This window comes from Sturnira hondurensis, unplaced genomic scaffold (assembly GCF_014824575.4).
Source record: "Sturnira hondurensis isolate 20B ecotype Veracruz unplaced genomic scaffold, ASM1482457v3 Scaffold0022319, whole genome shotgun sequence".
Classification (NCBI taxonomy): Eukaryota; Metazoa; Chordata; class Mammalia; order Chiroptera; family Phyllostomidae; genus Sturnira; species Sturnira hondurensis.
This window is the reverse complement of record NW_028094950.1, coordinates 5,984,284-6,007,121: the sequence shown is the minus strand read 5'-3', so window position 1 is coordinate 6,007,121 and position 22,838 is coordinate 5,984,284. Positions and strand designations below refer to the sequence as shown.

The 22,838-nt window shown below is 45.6% G+C and overlaps 1 protein-coding gene across 1 annotated transcript in view; it reads right to left on the bottom strand.

The window, feature by feature from the left end:
* The window catches only part of NBAS (NBAS subunit of NRZ tethering complex), a 248,103-nt gene that overhangs the window by 214,507 nt on the left and 10,758 nt on the right, over window positions 1-22,838 (bottom strand). Inside the window, exons 7-9 of the mRNA XM_037035490.1 lie at window positions 15,791-15,924; window positions 14,043-14,176; window positions 12,337-12,435 (exon numbers count right to left, since the gene is read on the bottom strand). Coding sequence (XP_036891385.1) covers window positions 12,337-12,435; window positions 14,043-14,176; window positions 15,791-15,924 — 367 coding nt within the window. The remainder of the gene's footprint in view (window positions 1-12,336; window positions 12,436-14,042; window positions 14,177-15,790; window positions 15,925-22,838) is intronic.

Below are 22,838 nucleotides of genomic sequence, written 5' to 3'. Positions count from 1 at the left end.
GCAGCTGGGAGCCTGGAACCCAGTGCTGGGAACGATGACAGCCCCACCTGCACGGAACCCCGCCCACACCTACCAGAGGGCTAACCTACAGGCGCCGACAGGCACCCACCGCACTCCGGGATGTGAATGCTGTCTGCTCCTTTAGTGTCTTACAGGACTGACCGTGCTGACCAGAGCTCATCTGCAAGTGACCACAACAAGCAAGGCAAAGCCAAGAAAGCCGGTGTGATGCCCGCCCAGGAAATAAACCGTCTCCTTCGGAGCCACAGCGCCAGAGCAGGCTCCCCCCGGGCCACCTAGCCAATCAGAAGAGGAGCCAGTCCCACTGGAAAAAGCACAGAACGGGAAAGAGGGCAGTCTGAGGCCGAGCACAGGACACAATACACGGTTCCTGAGTGACTGAGCGAACTCAACGCTCCAACCTTCTGAAGTAGCACAGGGTGAACGGCACTGAAGAGACCCCTCTGTCCCCTGCCTGTCCTCACTCTTGCTAGGTTTCAGCAGTAAGATGTGAGACAAGGAGAAGGGAGGGGTCGTGGCACAGAGGTGGGGGAAAGGGACGGGTGTCACAAACTAAGAGGGCACCAGACAACGCTGGGTCGGGAATTCGGTAAAGGGAAGAAAGCTTCTGGAAGAAAGCTTCACACGCCTGAGGAAGCCACGACAGACATGGACAGAAATTCCGTACTATTGTCTCTCTTTTATTTATACATCCATGTGTCTGTACAACATATGCACACATCTTTAGTAAACAAGATAAAATCTTAATATTTGTTAATTATGGGCAGTAGGTATTTAGGGGTCCATTATATCATCCCTTCACTTTTCTCTCCCTTTTTTTAACTTAAAGAGGAACATCAAGATACGGTCAAATTAAGTACATAAATTTCTTCCAATTAATGAAGTCCATGGGAAAAAATTCAGTGAATTGGTTTTTCTTCTGAGCATCAACCCACAAGTCTAGTCAAATACTGAAAATAAAATCAGTACATAATTTGCTTTGTGACATTTTGAGATAGTTTATACGTTAATGGTTATAGCTAAGCATTCTGTGGTTTACTACTGAAGCGACTGTTGATTGTGGCAGAAACTGAATTCACAGATGTACGACACTACAGAAAATAATTCCCACCACTAACGTTCCTTTCTGAGGCAGTAAGCCCCTCCATCCAGAATAACCACATGCAGTACTAACCAGCACCTCCGTGAATGTACAGGGTGTCTGGCTTTTATGAGCTTCCTTTAAGAATCACATTTTGAAATAAATGACTGTTTTAAAATTATTCAAGCCCTGGTAGGTGTAGTTCAGTGGATTGAGCGCAGGCCTGCGAACCACACGATCACGGTTCGATTCCCAATCAGGGCACATGCCTGGGTTGCAGGCCAGTTCCCAGCAGGGGACTCACGAGAGGCAACCATACATTGATATTTCTCTCCTTCCCTTCCCCTCTAAAGATAAATAAATATTTAAAAAATAAAATAAAATAAAATAATTCTAGAAAGTACAAAGCAAAGCAGAATTTCCATGACACAAATTAAATTTTTTATGCCAAAGCACATTTTATGTGGCAGTTAAACTTAATTTCTTAGTAAAAATGGGGGTAGAGACGAGAGAAGGGGAGGGAGGGAGAGAGAAGGGGACAGAGAGAGAAATTAACTTTCCCAATAATCTCTCACCTCAAAATTTTGTGGAAAACAAGAAAATCCGGGGCCTAGGAATCGGAGCTACCAACTAGGTCCCTGCAGCACCGACCAAATGCAAACCAAGTGCTGAGCAAGGAGGACTGTGCTAAGCAAACCGAGGGGCCTTCTCGATAACCCACGCACAACTCTTCCTGCAGTCAGTTCGCAGTGCCACGTTCGGCTCCCCCGTTCACCGGCAGCAGCCATGGCGTGGCGGTCAGGGGCACGGATCCTGTCCTCCCTTGCTTCCCTCTGACCGCCTTTGACGTGCATTCCTACACAGGAATGGAAATGTGCAGCCCAGGGAAAAGGACAGGTCAACACGGACCGTGGCTGCTCAGGACCTCTTCGACAACCTTTGAGATGAGTATGAAACAGCCCAAAGGACAGATGACTGCACAGCAATACAGGCCAAGGAAGGCTCTTCTGATAACGGCAAAGAATGGTCTGTTGGTTACACAATTCCCCAGACAGAACAGGGACCAGGTACAGAGCTCTCTAAGCCAAGACAGCCTGATGCACAAGAGCACAGAGACCAGTTTGTCAACGGTGGGTTCACACTCTGTGCAGAGAACAACAGGGGCACACAGAGAAATAAGACACAGCCCTTGTCCTTGGCTTACCCTCTCCAGGCTCCCGTTCTCCCACCTGGGAAAGGAAGGAACGGAGCCAAGTGATGGATGGACCTCCTTTCCAGCCTGACATTCTAAGAGTCCGAAATTCCAAGCAGGAACATAGGTATCAGACAACAAAAGTAAACTGTGCCTGATAGAGCAGACATACCCAGGGAGGGTACAGAGCAGAACGGGGGGTAACAAGGAGTGGGAGGGGGACAGAAAGCGCCCCAGAGCACCCCACATATGCACCACTGATGGACTGGGCGAGCTGAAACGCTACACTGCAAGTTATTGCCGAGAACTATAAATGGTTTGCTGACTAAGAAGGCTCTTCCATCCAATAACTGGAAGGCTCTGCCATCTAGTGGCTTAAAATTCTTGAAGCCAAGGAAGGAAGTTTGTAATAACAAAAAGTGGGAGAGACACTTGGATACATTCTGTGCAATGACCAACGTGCTGGCGGCATACAACCAACAAGGAAGGGAAACAAGGAAAGAAAGAAAAAAAACGACATGTCTCAAAATTAAAAAGTCCTTAAAGACCATACCTGGCAAAGCGTGGGCTCAAAAACTATCGCCCACTAACCATGAAGCTGGAAGCCATTCCACTCTTGGGATCATTTTTGAAATGTTCCCAATTTTAGTTCATTTTAGTGTCTCTTAAATATTCTTCACTATAAAAACCTTACTAGCTCCACATTTAAAATTCTGCATACCCATTTTTTATTACATAAAGAGTGTATAAGGAGAAAACATACATAATCATGACTCCATCAATGGTTCTCAAAAATAACTGCGTCAGAATCACACAGGGGCCCCGCTCCTGCAGAGGTCAGTCTCTCGGGCAGAGGGTGGCTCGCTCCAGGAACCTGTCCTGCCAGCAACTCCCCCCAGTGACGCCGATGCAGCTGTGCAGGCCCCACGCCCCGGGAACACAGAGCTTTACGCAATGCTGGAGTCGATAAGGTGAGGTCCAAAGGATGCAGTTCATGATAAATCAAAATAAAAGCCAAAACATGAAGCATCACACGACTTGGTCAGCACGTGCTTAAGGACAATCAAAGACAGCTGACTGTATTGAATGGTTAGTCGTTAAGACAAAACCAGAGAACTTTCTTGGATGGGGAAAGCACTATCAGAGACTGCTTAGATCAGTAATGAAATTTCATTTTTCTGGCAATTTGATAATTAGCCATTTAATGTGCTTAAAATTGAGTTGTACCTGGTTATAAGTTCCTTAAAATGTAATTTGAAATTCAGAATCAAGAGGTATAGGAAAATCTATGAAGTTCAATACTGTATAGATTGAATACTTTAAACCCTCCAAGCAGAATTGGACCCATATTCAGATAGATAGCTGGATGGCACAGAACCAAGGTCAGCAAACACCTTCTGTAAAGGACCAGATAAATACTTTAAGCTATGCAGGCCATACATATCTTTCACAACTACTTATTTCTGTCATCATGCAAAAAAGCACAGGCTATATATTTTTTTAAGTGTGCCTATGTTCTAATAAAATTTCATTTGTGGGTCTGGAAATTTGAATTTCCTCTAATTTTCATGGGTCATAAAATAGTCTTATTTTTTTTTCTCACAATTGAAAAACAAAGTAAACTCCATTCCCAGCTCCCAGGCCAGACTCGAAGTGCCCGGAGTCGGCCCACAGGCCACAGTATGCCAGCCCCCAGGACAGAGGAAAGCTCACTGAGTGTGGGCAGGAGGAGATGTGAGTTCACCACCTAGCGGCCACGCCACCTGAGAAAAAGCTCTCAGCCCCTCGGGGCTCTAGCTCCTCCTCTATAGAACAGCTGTTATGACACCGTCTTACAGAACTGTGAAGACAGGGACTCAAAGTGTCTGATAACCAGTAAAAACTATACACAGTTAATTTTTTAATTATAACCTTAATTTCAAAGGCACGTCAACTCAACACTAGTTCAGAGAGCACCGAAAACGTACAAGGCACTGCACTCCCGATGCAGGAAACGCAGTCACACCCGGGCTCTCAAACGTCTGGGCTCTCGAAAAGCTCGGTTCTTGACCAAGTCGCCGACGGAAGAAAGGTCTCGGTTGTGGAACAAAACCGCGGGTCTCGATTCTCTCCCCGATGCATCTTTCGTGCCGACATCTGTATGGTCAGTCATGCGTCTCTCGGGCAACAAAAACAGGAGACTCTGGTTTCGAACAACTCACTTCTGGAATGGTTTCCAGAATGAATTAAGTTTGAGAACCGAGGCTCCACTACTGTGTAAGATCACCCAACTTCCCCTGTTCCAAAGCAATTTACAGTCGTGCAGGTCAATGAGACCATAATGTCACCCAAGAAAGGCCTGAAAAAATCAGTTTCTGACCTTTTATTCATACAGCCGTGCCACCTGAACTCTTTAATTTTCATTCTGCTCAAGTCAGGCTTCTACTCACCTATGCAACGAAAATTTATTGAGCACCCTATTTGCCAGACCCTAAGAGCTGAAAACAGAGCTACAAATAACACAGACAAAGTCCTGCCCATAATAAAGTGTCTGTTCTGTTGTGTCACTACTGCTTCTTCCCCTTTTTATATGTTCTGACAAAGCCAAGCGAATGTCAACGACTGAACCACAACTCACTGGCAGACGTTGCATGTGGAGAGAGCACTGTGACAAGCACTGAGGACACAGTGATGGGACATGCACCTGTCCTAAGCCAGGCCACAGCCTCGTAGAGTATTAAATCCATTGAGTGAAATCAATGGATTCTTTCAACATAAAGATGGATTCTGAAGGGTCAGCCCCAACCAAACATTACATAGCAGACAGATGAGAAGAAAAAACAAGAAGGACATTCTAGGCAGAGAAAAAACAAGCAGCGCATAAAGCCTTGATAGAGCAAAGACGCTCTTGAGAAACCCAAGGGCTCACACGTGTCCAAAGTCACCTGGAGCCGGAGTCAGCAAGCCACAGCCGCTGCCCCCGACCCAGCCCAGTCCGCCACCTACTTTCGTAAACAAAGCTTTCCTGGAACGAGTCACAAGCATCCATTCACATATTGCCTGTAGCCACTTCCACACTGTGATGGAAGAGTGAGTAATCACAACAGAGACTGCCTGGCCCCTTACGGAAGAGTGTGATCGTTGGCCTGGAGCAAAGAAACACAACAGGTGTGACAGGACATGAGAGGAGTTAAAAGACCAAACTGCAAAAGACCTTTAATACTAACCCAAGGGGCTGTGGCTCTGTCCTCAAAGTAAAGAAATTAGAGATGAATTTTTACCTTCAGACTTGCCTTTTCAGACCAGTATTCCTTGCTGGAAACACAACAGAAAACAAGCTAGAGAAGGACCAGACGGAAAGCAGGGAACACAGTTGACAATAAATTGGATAAGAAGTAATGAGTGTCTGAACTATAAGGGCAGCAGTAGAAATGGAGGAGACACAGCTGAGATATATTAAAGAAGAAAAATCAACACGTCTTAAAGATTCATAAAAATGAGTTAAGAGAGTTATCTGAAGTGAATCTCAGGTTTTGGCCTGGAGGAAACGATATAAATTGAGATTCGGGAACACAGAAGAACAGGTAGGTGTGGAGGTGAAATGCAATTAATGCAGTAAGAAAATAATGAGTATTAGGTGCGTGTGAGTAGCTCTCCAGGACGCGGGGCTCTGTGGGCAGGTGCGGAACAGCGCTGTGGCCCACGTGTAACCTAGAGAGCACAGATTGGGGAGATACCACACACGAAGTTCCGTGGCTAAATGAGTTTGGTTCAAGTTGCCTATAAAGAATATATAGGGTGGGTAAGAGAAAAAATGGCCAAAGGATTCCACTGAAATCTACTAGCCTAGAATTAATGACCAGATCTGGTAAGGTTGTAGGATACAAGACCAACAGACATACATCAACTGGATTCCTATATACGAGCAATAAACACAAGGTGGGGGAGACATGAAGTACATAGGCACACACACCCCTCACATGGCTCGGCAAGAGACACACCCAGCTCGGCTCTCACCACGCCTGTGTCACACACGGGTGAGCCCCTGACGGGCTCAGACCTGGCTCCACAGCCCTGCTCAGCCCAGTACTCCAGGCGGCCATAACCAGTGGAAGGGAGGCAACACGTCGAGTAAAAGTTATCCCTGCACCTCACTAGGCAGCTCAGGGGGAAGACATCTCCCACTCGTTTCACTTCATCTCCCAGAGCTTTCGCACAAGCATTCTCAAGGGAGGAGCAGTCAGGATAAGAATTCCCTACGGAGGCAGAACGGACGCTGGGGTCCCATCCCTCAGCCACCTGACAAGCCTCTGAGAGGAGAGCCTAAGTATGCATTTTTTTTATTCCAAGTAGGTGACTCTGTCATCTACAACTTGTTAAGAACATTAGGCTAGTAAACAGAATATTTTTAAAAAAGCAAATACTAGTGAATAAATTAGTCTAGATTTCTTATATACCCTTGCCTCTGTTTTCCTCCCCCAACTCAAGAGCCAATGGTCACCATCTAAAGACTTAATTCCCTCCCAGTCCTCAGGAGGCATTAAGTGACGTCACTGCCAAAGCACAGTATGTTCAGCATTTATCTATCTGATCTGTCCACCTATCCATTACCTTGTGTCCTGGTTTCAGAACAGCCCAGATTCTGAAACCAGATTCTTAGCTTCTATTCCAAACTCGCTGTCCCAGGAAAACGTATTGTCTTTGAACCCTCACCCTCTCCCCACGACACACTGCAAACTGCAGCCTGCCAGGCATCACTGATGCTGGGTCTTCCCACAACGCCTGCTGCCAAACTCCCTACTACCGTTCGCCTCTTGTAAATGCCAGTCTACATGAGACCACCTCGGTATCTGAGCAGCTCGCCAAAACCCCGTCTACTGTCCCTGCTCAGAACTGTGCTGGCAAAATGTGGCCCCAAAGAATGACCTGCCTTGAGGCTCCACAGCTAAGAAGTACAACAACATGACCAAGAGCAGAGTTCAGCTCTCCTGATCCTAACCCTGTACCTGTTCCATTACATCAAAAATAAACTTTTAAAACTTTCTGACAATGAAGCATCATTCCTTCATTCCTGTAAAACAGCTAAAGATCCAGCAGCCTTCTTTCCATTCTCTGCTCCCGAGAGGGACCCACACAGCTGGCAATCACTCCAAGTCCAAGAAGAAAGTCCATCTGGCCTAAGTCCTATCAGGTTAACCTGACACTAAGACACTCGGAGAGAAGGACAGGGGCAGACAGATGGACTGGGCGATGGACTGACCACCTGAACAGATTGAAAAGTGTACAAAATGACCTTCAAAGGCCCATTTAATGGCAATGACATAATGAGAATCAGCCCATCCCATCAAATAATCTCTAAACATCAGAGCAATGAATGGGTGAAAGCCAATTTCCAAAAAATTTAATGTCTTTCAATGCTAGGCCAGAAAAGGTCAAAAAAGTAGAAAACACTTTTTACTTTTACTTTTAAAAATACAGCCAGCTGGCCTTGGCTGGTGTAGCTCAGTGGATTGAGTGCGGGCCTGCAAACCAAAGGATTACAGTTTGATTCCCAGTCAGGACACATGCCTGGGTTGCAGGACAGTTCCCAGCAAGGGACACATGAGAGGCAACCATACACTGATAGTTCTCTCCCTCTCTCCTTCCCTTCTCCTCTAAAGATAAATAAATAAAACCTTTAAAAATACAGCCAGCTGCTGCACGCTAAAAATCAAGATCCTCTGAGTCTCATGTCTACCCATCCACAGCGTACTACGGACAAAAACGGATCACAAGATGTGGCCCACTCACTTCCCAGCCTCCCCAGAAACAAGTGCCTAGGAAACCCAACCCCCACCCCAAACATTAGTCTGTGAAGCCCAGAAGTCCCTAATTCACATCCAAGGCCCTTCACCTCCACCAAGACAACGTAGCTTCCTCCACAGGCGACAACAGCAGCCCTTCATTCTCCTCAAAAAACCAACCTCCTGCTGGAGGAAGGAGAAACAAAGGCGAAATGAAAACCCCTAACATAAGGTCAACCCAATTACTGACACGCATACTTCTCAGGTACCAGGCTACACGTGAATGTCTCAAAAGCCAAGGGCCCCCTGCGTGTCCAGTGGCCGAGCGCACACTCTCACTGCAGTGGGAGACAATCAGCACCGACAATGGCTATGGTCCTCACTTTTTTCTTAGAAGCAACCCTGCATAAGATTATCAATCTCATCCATTTAGGGTTTAGGAAAAATTTATTATGCACTTTACACATATCTGCTCCTCCGACTGTCAATATAGTAAGTGTATCTTTCCACATATCAATGCCTTGATTCTCCCAGAACACATAGGACCTTAGGAACCAGAAAGAAAGACAGGCAATTTTATGGCAATGTAACAACTGTGAAAGTCCACCAACTACCTTCCAAAAGCATCTCACAGGTGCAGATGGAACCTCAGAGGAGGACAACAAAATCCGCCCATGTCCTCGGGAAACCTTTCAGGTAGAGGGGAGGGCTCTCGACACTATCTTCTCCACAAGATCGAACTGAAACATCTGTGGGAGCTCTCTAACTGCCCTAGGTAACAGTGCTGTATTAAGAAGAGCCTGTGACCCCTCTGAGTACCCGCCACTGCCCCCCTTCCCATTCTACCTGAAGACTGTTTTCCTCGCCTGGGGCCAGTGAAGTTAGCGCCACATCACTCAAGGGCTCTATCGTACACCAAACACTGATCCCCAACTAAGTGAGCCATTTATTTGGAATACCCCCTTTATCCCATGAGTATAAAGGACTTGCAATCTCAAATGCCTGAGGTTTTGTTTAGGGGAAATCAGAAACCCTCACGAGGTGAGCAAACAGCCCTCCACTCTTCAGCATGGCTGCACTTAAAGGTGTTTCTCAGTCTCTCCCCAAAGGGCAGCTTTCTACAGACCATGCCCCGTCCCACCTCGGGGCATCCCCGGGAAGGGAGGCCCTGCTGCACACTTGGGAGGGAGCCACTAGGCCTAACCATTCTCAGCCACGGTCCTTAGGAACCTGACTGGCACCACTGTGAGTCACTCTGAAGCAGTAGTGCAAGACTCCAGAAGCTGGATCTGACCTGAAACAGTCGCCTAAGAGAGGAAAAACACTTCAACCACCCCAACACCCGGACTCTCCCTTTGCACAACCATGACACGATGTCACCAGTCAGCAACAGACGGCTCTTCCCCACTGACTGCAGAACCATGGGTGCCTTCTCAGCGCAAACCTGGGCATCTTTCTTAACAAAGAGGCAAGTGTTCAAATGAACGCCTGTTTAAAGGGTCTTTTTTTCTTTCCTATCCATGCCTGTACTTATCACAGTTTTCTGAGGCATGATTTGCATTCCAAAGAACTCTAAGGCCTGAGAAATCTTTAGGGGTTAGGAATATTCTAAACCTGACTGGAGCAGGGATTACACAAATCTATACATTTACTACAAATCACTGAATTACACACTTAAAAATTCCTCCATGCTCAGAGTCACCAAGGATACTGTGCATGGGTGGCTTCTCAAATAGGCTCAAGAAAGACCTGCGTTCTATCCTTTGTCCTTGTTGAGATGTAAATTAGGGTCCAGAAGATGTTACCTTCAAACACTAATTATCTCTATGTAGTGACCAAGGAACTGTCAAGATTCAAAGTTGAGTAAGTCGGCTCTTGCATGTAGACATTTACAATGAGATTAGGAAAGAAACCTTTTTAAAAAGCTGTATACTATTGAAAGCAATGCCATTTAAAAATGTGTACATAGACAGTCTTGTATATGAACTCAACTCGCATTAAGCGGGTGCCCTTATCTGCGACTGTGTAACTGCTCAGTCTCGTAACTCGAAGAGCGGGCATCACATCTGAATCCCCCCCACCAGGCACAGTGCCCTGGACTAAAAGTGTAATGCTGCTCTCTCAGAACACGGAAAAGGTAAGAGACCCCTCTTAGCTGGACCAAAATGCAGCTGTGAGCCAAAATGCTACAGAACAAAGAGAACACTGAGAACCCAGCAGGAAAGAGTCGAGGGGGCTGGGGGTGGGGAGCTGGGGGGAGCAGGGCCGGAACATGAGACAGCCTGGAGAGGATAAACACCTCCATTAGGCTGTGACTCGGTGCATGTGAAAAGAGAAAACAGAGAGCAACGGCAAATTCACAGAGCTTATCCCAAAGCTTCTCAATCAATTTGTTTCTATTTCCCATTTTACCACCTCGATTTCTCTTCAACAGGGCTTGCAGCATTGGGCAAAACAATGAAGTTCATAAACCTTGAGTTTTGTCAATTGCCAATTCACCCCAACTCCACTCCGGCTGATTTATTTCACGTTCACTAAATCCTTGTGGATGATAAATAGTACAGGCCTATATTACTAGAGTAAACAAAAATAAATACAAATGTGATGAATATTTCAGCTTTTTCATTAAAAAATATACATAATAAACAACAAAAACCACCGAGCAATACTTGTGTCATGCGCCACAGGGCACTCACACACACTCCTTGCTTTGTGACAGTCCTCCCTCAGAAACCCGCACGCAGTCCTCCGTCTCCCTGCGGACGCCACCAAGAACTGTAGGACTGCAGAACTGAGAAGGACCCTCCTTCCGTGGTCTGATAATATATTGAACTTCCCAAAATTTGAATTGAAATATCATCTTTCCAAAAAATACCTACAACTAGCTTAGATCCTGGGCCAAGCAAGTGAAAGCCGTAAGAGTGATAAATGCAATCTGACTTCCAGCAAAACTGGTACTATGTAATAACTTTCATGTGATCACTTCGAACCTCCTGAAACACTGCTGGGAACAGAAGATATCAAATATTGACCTTTGTAATAAATCAAAACAACACAGCGTGAAACAAGCTAAGCAAACCACACAAGAAAAAACAGCAAAGAATTAAGATATAAAATGTCTTTTAAAAGGGACAAGAAAAATAAAACAAAAGAGAGAAAAGCAAGGGATGGACACGAATATGAAACAGAAGACAAGAAAGAGAAAAGAGAAAAGTCAAAGGACAGAAACCACTTTTCCCTCCACTTGGGAAGTCAGAACTACTTAGCCACAGAGCCCACCGCAAGAGAGGCATCGATTCACGGAGCTGCTACGCTGGACACGCACTGCAAAGGCACACACTGCACACTTTCTGCCTTCAGCTGTCTGACAGTCTAATGTGAGACATAGGAACTATTCATCAAAATAAAAAATAAATAAAATGTGATCTATACACAAACAGTGCCCAAAATGTGGCAAAACACAGAATAGCAATTCTGTGTAAGAAAATGAGTAGGCCCCTGTTGCCTGTGGCCTGGACTAGGAGTTACCCAGCCTCTAGTACCTCTGGACTGAACGCACACTCCCGGAAGCAGTCAGGGAAAAAGATGCCTGACCCTTTTCACTCCGGAACCGAACCGGCAGCCGGGCGCCCTCCCAAACACCTGACCTGCAGCCGCCCTTCCACACCCTGTCTCCTATCCCAACCATCACCTGTCCCCCTCCCACACACACCCTACAGTGTTGGGCAAGGGACACCTCCTGTGATCTCACAAAAACACCTGCAGCTGCCTTCCCCTTGTCACTGTTCACCGTCACTTTGTCGGGATGCCCACCACGCCCAGATCACACCCACTCTCCGAAGCAAGTGCAAGTACCACGGGCCTGCTTCCCTGACCCTGCAGAGAAGGAATGGCTCCTCTCCGTGGGCCCCGCTGCACTGCACCTGCGCCCTGTTAAGGCCCTTGCTTCTTTCTATTGTGTTCCTACACAATGCACACATGTGCACGCACAACTGACTGCTCGAGGCAGGGACACACAAATCAAAAGGGAGAAATTAATGGAATGCTTACTGATGTCTAGGTGTAAATTTGCTGGGAGGGACATTCATGGATTGTCCATTCATGGATTGAGTGCAATCCACCTACAGCAATATTACAGCTTTTTAAGGTAACTGTGCACAAGAGGAAAAAGTGAAGATGCCAAAATAAGAATCAGAATCAACAACGCCTTCCAGCTAAAACTGTGCTGTGATTGCCACACCCACCAAGACTCGGTCCCACAGGAGAACAGTGTAGCTTACCGGTGACCAGGGTGGTAAACAGCCGTGCTGACCCCACGGGGACAATGACCGCTGAAGCTGAAAGAGTGACTCTCCTGGTAGCTCTGGTTGGTTCCAACGCTGAGGGAAGAAGGCGGAAAAAAAAAAACGCATACCATTACACCACGGTGAGAGGCCACGAGACACCCACTGTGATTAAATCCAAAGGAAATACCAAATACTGCCAAGGATGTAAAGCAACAACAACTGTGATACGTTATAGTGGGAATGTGAATGATGTAAAACCTTTAAAAAAAGATCTGCTTGCTTCTTATAAAAATAAACTACATCTACCCTATAACCCAGCAATTTCACTCAAAGATACTGAACCAATAGAAATGAAAATCTATATCCATAAAGACCTGCACAAGACTGGTCACAGCAGTTTTATTTGCAGCAATCCCAAACTGGAAACTCAGAAGTCCATCAGTGGAAGAATAAACAAACAAATCACAAACATTATGTACTGAATATGTGTGGCTCCCCACCACAGACTGAATGTTTTGATCCTACCCAGAATTCATAGGTTAAACTCTAATAGTAATGCACCGGTATTTGCAGGTAACTCAGTCACAAGGATGGGGCCTCCTGAATGGGATTTGTGCCCTAATAAGAGGAGGCCAGACAGCTACAAAGAGAAGTCAGTGGTCTGCATGCCACAACAATGTTCTCGCCAGAACCCAACGTGCTGGTGCCCCGAACTCAGACTTCCAGCCTTCTTAACTGTGAGCAATGAGCTTCTGTTGCTGATAAGCCTCACAGTTCACGGTACTTTGTTAGAGCAGCCCGAACTAAGACACACGCAACATTCACAGAATGAAATACTAATCAACAAGAAAAAGGACTACACTGCTGATATACCTCAAAACATGATGGATCTCAGACCATGCTGAATGAAGACTTAGAAGTCTGAGTCCAGTAATGGGGATTAATAGAACAGGCAACATTAATCTGTGATAGAAAAAGTATGAACAGTATCTGCTCTGGGAGTAAGCGTGGACAGAGATTTGCCGAAAGGGGCACGAGGGAACTCTAGCATGGCGGTAACGTCCTGCATCCTGGTGGGTGTTTGAACTCAGCAGCACATGCTTTTGCTGTAACTCACTGGCTGGTGCGTGTAGGGTCTGTGTTTTGTTCTATGCACATTTTGTCTCAAAAGAAAACGATAGACAAATACAGACCTTTAATTAACGACAGGTACTCTACAGTATTTAAGTACTGACTCTGAAATCCATTCAGAAATGAGACTGATTAGCAGCTGCATAGAGGGAGGACAGAACCTGACACAAAGTTTAGTAAAAATGCCAACAGAACTCAAGTTGAGGTATATGACCTTTCGCTATACAAGTCTTTCAAACTTCCGATTATATTTGTGATTTTTCATAATAAAATGCTGAGCCCTGGCTGGTGTAGCTCAGTGGACTGAGTGCAGGCCTGCGAACCACACAATCGTGGTTCGATTCCCAGTCAGGGCACATGCCTGGGTTGCGGGCCAGTTCCCAGCAGGGGACTCACGAGAGGCAACCTTACATTGGTATACCTCTCCTTCCCTTCCCCTCTAAAGATAAATAAATAAATAAATAGTATTTTTAAAAAATGCTGAAAAACAAAAAGAAAACCGACACTAAGCCAGAGAAATAAACATTGTTGCCAAGTACGTCTCCCCAAGTAAAGTACTGTATTTTTACCTTACAAGGTAACTTCTGAGTTCTCCTCGGTAATTGATGACTAGGAGTTCTGCAGACCACTGCGCACTTGCTTTATATTCTAAAAATATCAGCCCAGCAACGGCGCAGCTCAGATCACCTGCCAAACTAGATACCTGCAGAAGAGAGGGAAATTAAGTGACTAAAAAGATACACAGACGTTAACGAATGTATATGTGGAAGAAACCCGAGACATTGGCCTTACCAGGGGTACTCCGTATGAGACAGCCCCAGAACTAATCTGTACAGTGAAGAATCAGGCAAGTCGGGTGCCCAGAAATAGACACCCAAGTCTAGACCAGCCTCTCAACTGCAGACTGGAACCACAGCTGCCTCTTTGAATGAGTTATGCACCTAGATAAGTGATTTAATGCTCACTGGACTTCCATGGCAAAAATAGAGAGAGAGGGAGAGAAATGCCCCCATTCAGCCTCAGAGAATTCTAAGACATAGAATTCAGATATAAGCCTTCGAATGTTGATGTCTACTTCCAGCAGCAACAGGAGCTAAAACAAATTTTTTAAGAAGTCTCCAATTACCTTCCCATTTGCTTCATCAGCAACTGTAAAGGAAAGGACATTTAAAAACACTCACCAGCACCAACCTTTTTCCAGCAACTAAGTACCTATATTGATTAAATGTTGAAATATTTGGAATTTATTGGATTAAATAAAATATATTAAATAAATTTCACCTGTTTCTTATAACTCTTCTTTGAAAGAAAACTCAAAGTTACATGTAATCATAAATAAAGTTCTCATTACATTTGTATCAGACAGTGCTGGTCCAGAAAACAGCAATCCAAACCTCTCATTTGGTTCCCCAGGACTTCTGTAATATGAGCCCAGTGCACTTTTTCAAGTTCTTCACTCACTATTTCTGAACAGAAATCTTTCTCCAGATCATTGCTTCTCATCCCTAGCTTCTCATTAGAATCAGCTCAACAACTTGCAAACAATATCAATGCCAAAGCCCACTCAGATCAATTAAATGAGAGGTGCTGTGGGTGGAGCCTGAGCAGCCAGGTAATTTGCTTTTACTTTTCTTTACGAAGCTCAGGTGCTTCTAAGATGCAGCGGAGTCAGAACCACTGACCCACTGGCCCAGCACCCTGTTCACTTCGGGCAGAAGGATGCAAAGTGTGAAGCACTGGATTCTTGAGAGAGACACTCGTTACTCAACTGCCATGGAGGGAGACTCTCCCAGCTTCAGTTTCTAAACTGTAAAATGAGGACAATGTCTGCCCGATCTACTCGAAGGGCTGTTGCGAATAGTAAGAACACAGTATATCAGAGTCATTGACAAAGCATGAAGCACTATACAAATACACAAGTTACTGCTAGCAGGAACCTTTTTCTCCACTCTCCCTTTCAATTGGTACCCCTTTTAGGGTAACAAATTCTAACTCTTCTCAAGGCTGTTGCTGTTGTGACAGCCCACTGACTTTCCCTCCCTCACTGCGAGGTGTAACAGCTTTCGGCACCTCTTTGCAGCATCTACGTACGGCCACGTTTCACTAAGGGTGGGCTGCATCTGGACACTGCAGCACAAAACACAAAGAATAAATTATTCCAGGCACAGACATCTAACTAGACTCTGAGCATCTTAAGTTCTCAATTTATTATTCAGATTTCTATTTTTATTTCCCCTCTCTTCACATTCATTCACTCAAGCACCTACACATAAGAAGCACCCAGAAAGTATGCTATTGGTGTAAGGCATGTACATACTGGGGCAATAACGAAGAGTTCACTGCCCACGAGGTCAAACACCCGCACGGTTCCCGAGCTTCCTGCGTAGGCCAGCAGGGTACAGTCGTGGCTCCACGCCACACGTCTCCACTGGGGTTTCGGGTCTTTGGGAACTAGAACGAGAAGAAAAGAGTGCTTTTAACAATATATCACAAACACGGCCAACACTTACAGCCACTGCAACTGCAGTCGTCGTCCCCTGAGGACCTGCGTGCTCCCGTTCAACAGAAGGGGGCGGTTCCCAGGAACCCCGTTTCCTTGATGCTCCAAGTAAGAGCGGGAACGTGAACCACAGCTGGCCCCGCCCACGCACTTGAGGAGCAAAGCCCACCACACCAGCGACCTGTTGCATGCTGAGCATGCCCTAGACTGGTAAAGGTTCAGGCATAATATAACTCAGATATTTGTGGAGTTAAAAGATCAAAAGCACAGAGAGAGAATGAGCAGAAAATAATTCCAATCCAATGAGTGCAATTCCTCTAAAAGCAAAAATTAAAAACTTCGAGCGAGAGCTTTTAAATATATCAAATATAGATGTCAAGGAAACACAAAGCAGGATTACGCTGACAGTATTGGAAACATACACACACACACATATAAAATATACATTATGCAGGTGAATCAAGTACTGTTCTTAGTAAATCACACAAGTATACAATTTTAATGATTTTCACCTTGATAATCCAACACTGCATTTTTTCTCCTTCAAATTTTTCGGCACAGCAACAAAGAGAAAAGCCATCCAGAAGCACGAGAAAGAGGGACTGAAAACTCAAAACTGCGTCAGGGCTGTCCGAGGTTTCGGCTGCTCCCGTCCCCCCTCCCCCACCCTGCTGCAACTCCAGACTGAAGAGAAGGTAGCAGCAGTGCCTCCCCTTCGCCACCCAGAATTCCAAGTGATCAGGGCTCCAGGGCACATCAGAGCCTGGAGCCTAGGCGTCCTGCCTCCCCACACAGCACGTGCAGAGCCGGGATGCAGCCTAGGGGCTGCCTCAGAAATGCATCCGCCATTTACCGTCTCCTCTGGGGGCTGGGGGGCGGGGGGGCCCTGCTAACGTCCAGTCCAGGCTGCGTGGCCCTCCTGGTTCTTCCTTCCCACCTTCAGCCTCTTCCCCTGAGCCCTCCTCGGTACCATCGGAAGACATCTTTCACAGACAAGTGAACAGATCACATCCTTCTGCTGATTACAGACCCCGGTCTGTTCTCCATATCTGACAGTCAAGTCCAAACTCCCCCATCCACATCTGGGAGGGTCCTCTAACCAGTCCCCTCACTGCTCTGCAGCCCCCCCCACCCCCTTCTCCACACATCTAATAACCCACCAATACCACCACCACCTGGCAAACAGGCAAACTGGGCATCCTTGAGCCTCTCTGTCTTCCGTACACATGGCTGCCTCCACCTAGAATGTTCATCTCCAACATTACTCAAAGGGTTGTTGTTTACAACCTGTGAGGACCAACTGTTACCTCCTTCCTTGACACTTTTCAAAAACTGACTGCACTCCTCTCAGGACCCCACAAATGACATACAAAAACCTTCCACAGCGTTTGCATCCTACTATGTGGTTTACATAACTATTGCCCCCCAAGGTTCTGATCTCCCTGAAGTCAAAGGCAATGTATTAGTCAACATCGCCATCCTGAAACCTGAAACACAAAGGATTAATGCTTCACTGATGGGCAAAGTCCAAGCCTCTCAGAAAGGTCTGTATTAGCTCGGTAAGGTAGCAGTAACGACTCAAGGGGTGGCAAACAACTGAAAGTGAATTCCATAACTGAAGTCTACTCCCCATCTAAAAGAAACACTGTCAGTTCAGACTCCCTCCTTCCTCTGTAGTGTATGTTCTGTACACAGAAAAAGTACACCAGACATCAATGACTTTATTTTGACTATTTATCAACAGGGGGAAAGCCTGCACAAATAATCCAACAGGCCCTTCCACACAGGAGTCCAGTGGATTTTATTAAGGCCTGAGAAGATACTGCATATGCTCCGGAAAAGGAATTTCCTTTAATGTTAACAAAATGGGTTGAAAAAACGAATTCTGTCTTCAGATAGTTTTAAAAAATCAAACTTGGAAGTAAACCAAGGCACAAAACGACACACAAGAACAGAAGACCCACATAAAACACCGTAAACAACACCCAGAGGACAGTGTGAAGCCCTGAGCACATTTACGTGCTACAGAAACAGGGCAGCGCCGTCCGGTGGTCACTATGCAACTGAGATGACAGACGTTTCCTCTCCTTTCCCTTGGCTGGGACGAACGGGTTTATGCACCACATTCTGTTACCTGTTCTGAAACAAGTTCCACCTGAAGGGGATCTGTTTTTACTGTTACTTCTAGTCATAACCAGGAGCTCCAAAAGACACAGCATGTGTTTTGACCCAGATAAAGATACATTTCCATCACAAGGTAAGTTTACATAACAAATTATATGTGTCTGGGAAATACAGACTGACCACTGGATTCTTCCAGCTGCCTGTGTGGTTTTGGAGAGAAAGGAACAGGACAGGTGTTTACAAAGCATTCATCAGCACAGTTGTCTGAAAAGCACTCAAAGGGCTGGGGTGGAGTCAGCCAGCATTTGACAATAGCCACTTCCCCGGTGACACTCACACCTGCTCACACCCTGCACTGGCCGCAGCCCCTCCCGCTGCCCCACCCGCCCAGCACTCCAGCTCCCGTCCACCTGGGGACTTGCATCGGTCTTTCTTCACCTGGAACACTCTCCCTGAAGCCTCTGGGCTCCCCGCCGTCTTCCAGGGCCCAAAGTCAATAGCACTTCCTCAGGGGCAGCCGTGGACCCTGAGGAAGGGTCCTAGTCTTGCAGCCTCAAACCCATTATTATCCTCCATTCCCGTGATTTCATTTCCTTCACAGTTCTTATGCCAAACAGCAATTCCACATTTGTTTGCTTACTTTTTATTGTCTTCCTTATTCACTAAAGAATAGACTCCAAGGTGTCAGACCCTACGCCCCTTCAGTCCGTAATGGGATCACCAGTGCCCAGGATGCTGGTCCATGACGGGTGCTGGGGCGCTAAAGCAGCCCGTCAGCCCAGCGCTCACTCCCCAGGCATGAAATGGACACGGTCAAGGGTTAACACGTGAGGAGCCTGCGTGGGCTCTACTCAGCACTGCCACGAAACGACACGGCTCGGTGTGACCGTGGAGGATAACCGAGGCGCAGTTTCCTCTTTTGCAAAACAAAAGGTTTGATGAACAATCTCTCACATTCTTTGACTTTTTTAATTTTTTAAATTATAGTTGACATATGTTAGGTAAGTTTCAGATGCACAACACAGTGATTCAACATTTACATACCTTGTGAAGTAATCACCGCAGTAAGTCCAGCCATCGCACGAAATTATTACGGTGTTCTCAGCCACACTCCCTGTGGTGTACGTCACCTCCCGTGACTTACTTTGTAACGAGAAGCTGGTACCTCTTAACCCCCTTCCCCACTGGCAACCAGCAGTTTCTCCTGTCTATGAATCTGTTCCTTTTATTTGCAGAGGGTGCTATGCTAAGTGAACTAAGTCAGACACAGAAAGACAAATAAATACTGCGTGATTTCACTTATATGTGGAATCTTTTTAAAAAATTCTTTGACTTTAAAATCAAAGGCCAGTGAGACAGACTCAACTAGTGGGGCCAGAAAGACAGACAGAGAGGCTAAATATTTAAATGACTGAAATAATGGTGTCAGTAGAAGAAACGAGACAATTTCTATAATTCTAGAAGAAATGAACTAAGTATGACAAGAACCTTTAAGTCATAAAGAAAAAAAGAGCCCTGGCTGGTGTAGCTCAGTGGATTGAGCACGGGCCTGTGAAGCAAAGGATCACGGTTCGAGTCCCAGCCAGGGCACATGCCTAGGTTGCAGGCCAGTTCCCAGCAGGGGACGCAGGACAGGCAACCCTACAATGATATTTCTCTCCCTCTCTCTTTCCCTTCCCCTCTAAAGATAAATTTTTTAAAATCTTTAAAAAATGCATTCCTTAAAAAAAAAGAAAAATGCAATTACAAAAAAAAGCAGACCAAAATAGATACCATAACAAATTTAAAACACAAATTTATTCGATAAAAATATATGACAAAGGTTAGCATTCATACTATGTAGAAGCACTGCAGACCAGTAAGAAAAGTCAAGTATTCTAAGAGGAATACAGGCAAAGGGTACGACCTAACAATTTACAAAAATGAAAGCAGACACATCATATGCTGTGTCCAGTCACTGAAGATACGCAGTGAAGCAGAGGTGCCTTCCCTCTGCCTGAGAAGCTGACGACCGTTTTAACAACAGGCAACATATGGTGCTGACAATGGACAGAAAAAATGGCCTCGATTACATCTTTGTCAGGGGGGTCTGAACAGGTATCACTTCCAGGAAGGTGTTACGGCAACAGCTATCACACTTTGAAAACCACACCACAGACAAACCGAAAGTCGTTTACAGCACTGTCAGAGACAGAAGAAGACGACGACGATGGGTGAGACGCAGAGGCAGCAAACAAGCCACCATACACAGCCTGAATTTCTACCAAGAGGGAAAAACGTACAGTGTGGCTCCCACTCCTACAACAGAGGAGAATGCCAACAGAAAAAAATAACCTTTTCTTCACTTTCTCTACTTCTGTACTATTTCAACTTGTTTCAAATACTTGTAATTTAAAATAAAACAGAGGAACTAGTTTCAGACTAGGCCCTCAGCACAGAAGAAAAACGTGTCAGAGAGCTGGTTTTCCAGTGCTACAGGACAGGCCGAGAAAGTCTGCAGCCACTGGCAGGAGGATCGCCTTGCTTCTGCCAGGAATGCCCCCTGGACCACAGGGCACGCAGAGGGGCCGCCCACAGGACGTGCAAAGCTCAGTGACCTGAGGAGACAAGACTGGAGTCTGGAGCTACCAAGCGGCACTAGAATCTGATGACACAGACAACAGAATGCTGGTTACCAGAGGGGAAAAGGGTGGGAGGAGGATGAAGAAGGTAAGTAAAGGGAGTCAAATACAAGGTGACTCAAGGAGGCCAAACTCTGGAGGAGGGTGAGCCCACAATGCAATACGCAAATGATGTATTACAGAATTGCACCCCTGAAACTTATATAATGTTATTAACCAATGTTATCCCAGTTTAATTAAACTTCAAACAAACAGATTTGCAAGGCAGCATTCCAGATAAGAGTGAGTGAGGCAGAAAAGGAACCTTAAGCTGTGGTGTAGCTACACAATGGAGTACTCTTCAGCCATAAAAGGGAAAGAATTCTCGCCTTCTGTGACAGCCCAGATGGACCGGGAGAGCGTTGGGCTAAGTGAAATAGGGCAGTCAGCGAAGGACAAGTTCCAGGAGACTTCACTCACATGTGGAATTACTTTAAGTACATTTTATTGATTATGCTGTTACAGTTGTCCCAGTTTTTCCACCTTTGCCCCCTCCACCTGAGACCCGCTTCCCTCCAGCATTCCCCTCTTAGCTCCTCTCCATGGGTCGTGCAATGTAAAGTGTCACTGTCTGACAGACAGTGAAAGGATAAGGACATGTTATAAACAATTTTAAGTCAATATATCCCACAATTCAGAAGAAAATTCCATGAAAAATGAAACAGGAGGAAAATGGAATTTTAAATAGTTTTATTTAAATGGAATTTTTAAATAGTTTATGTCTACTTAAAAATTTTAATTAGGAATTAAAACTGTACTCACAAAGAAAACTAAGTGTCACTAGTAAATCCTATCCAACATTTAAGGAATAAATAATTCCAATTCTACACAAACTTTCGCTGCAGCAGAAAGGGAAATAACATTGCCAACGTATATTACGAGCCCAGCACTACTCAAATACCGAACCGGAACGACATTAAAAAGTAAAATGAAACCAGCAAACCAGCACCCCGAGCACAGATGCAATGGCCTACCGCCTGTGTGACACGCAGGGTCGGCACGAAGGCCTGACGACGCTCTTCCCACCTGCCTGAGGGGTCGAGTACCACGCTGGGCTGCTCGCTGCTTGCAGACCCAAGTGACAGGCACTGTCTGGATGATCTGGGTAGTCAGGGCACCTACACCCTAACACCTAGGATGTTACCCAGCAAAAACAAGATGCTTTGGAAAGTGATTAAACTTCAAACCAAAAGACTTAACCATCTACCTTTACGTGAAGAAAGCAGACTGTGAAACATCTCACTCTCATAGCACATACCTACAGTAACAGGTCCTTAAAGAAAAACGTCTCAAAGAACCGATCGTAAAATGTTAATACTACTTCTCTCTAGGCAGTGTATTTACCTTATTTTCTATTTTTTGCTCATTTTTAGTGTCTAAACTCTTTTCTGAGAATGTGTACTATTTTTTCAACAGGAAAAATTTTTCTCCAAAAAATACAAAATGGGAAAAACGGTTATCATATAACTTGAGGCTCCTGAATCACAGTTCTATAATAAAATGTTTCATTTCAAAATCTGGGTGCTTCAAATAGTCTATGCTTCACAACCTTTTTCATGTCAAGACACACACAGAAAATCATGTTTGTAAGGCACCGAACAGTAAACTGATGAGGCGGCTGGAAACTGGAGGGGACCAGTCTGAGCTTGGGCTGCCACAGGCTCCCAGACCAGAGGAGGGCTGATGGGACCTTGGCCACCCACAGTAAGCAAGCTGTGGCTCCGCACTAGGAGGCTCGGGTCTACAGTACCTCGAAATCAGGAGTAAGAGGACAATCTCTCGATTAACACAGTACAGCTTTAAAATTGTCTAATTCCATCTTCTGGTTTTAGGTCACTCTTCAATGTAGAAAAGAGAAGACTGGATTACTCTTTATGGCCTGGCAAACAGAACCAAAACAAGCTGCAATCCACATTGAAAACATGTTCAAATGGCCCACACTTTATAAAACAATGACTGAAAGATAACAAAGTGGAACCAAATAGCCCCCATTTCAGCTGCAGACTCTGCAACACGTAGTCTCACAAATGCATTGACCACAGTTTGCTGTGCGTCTCCGGGCATCCGCATGGAACAGCATT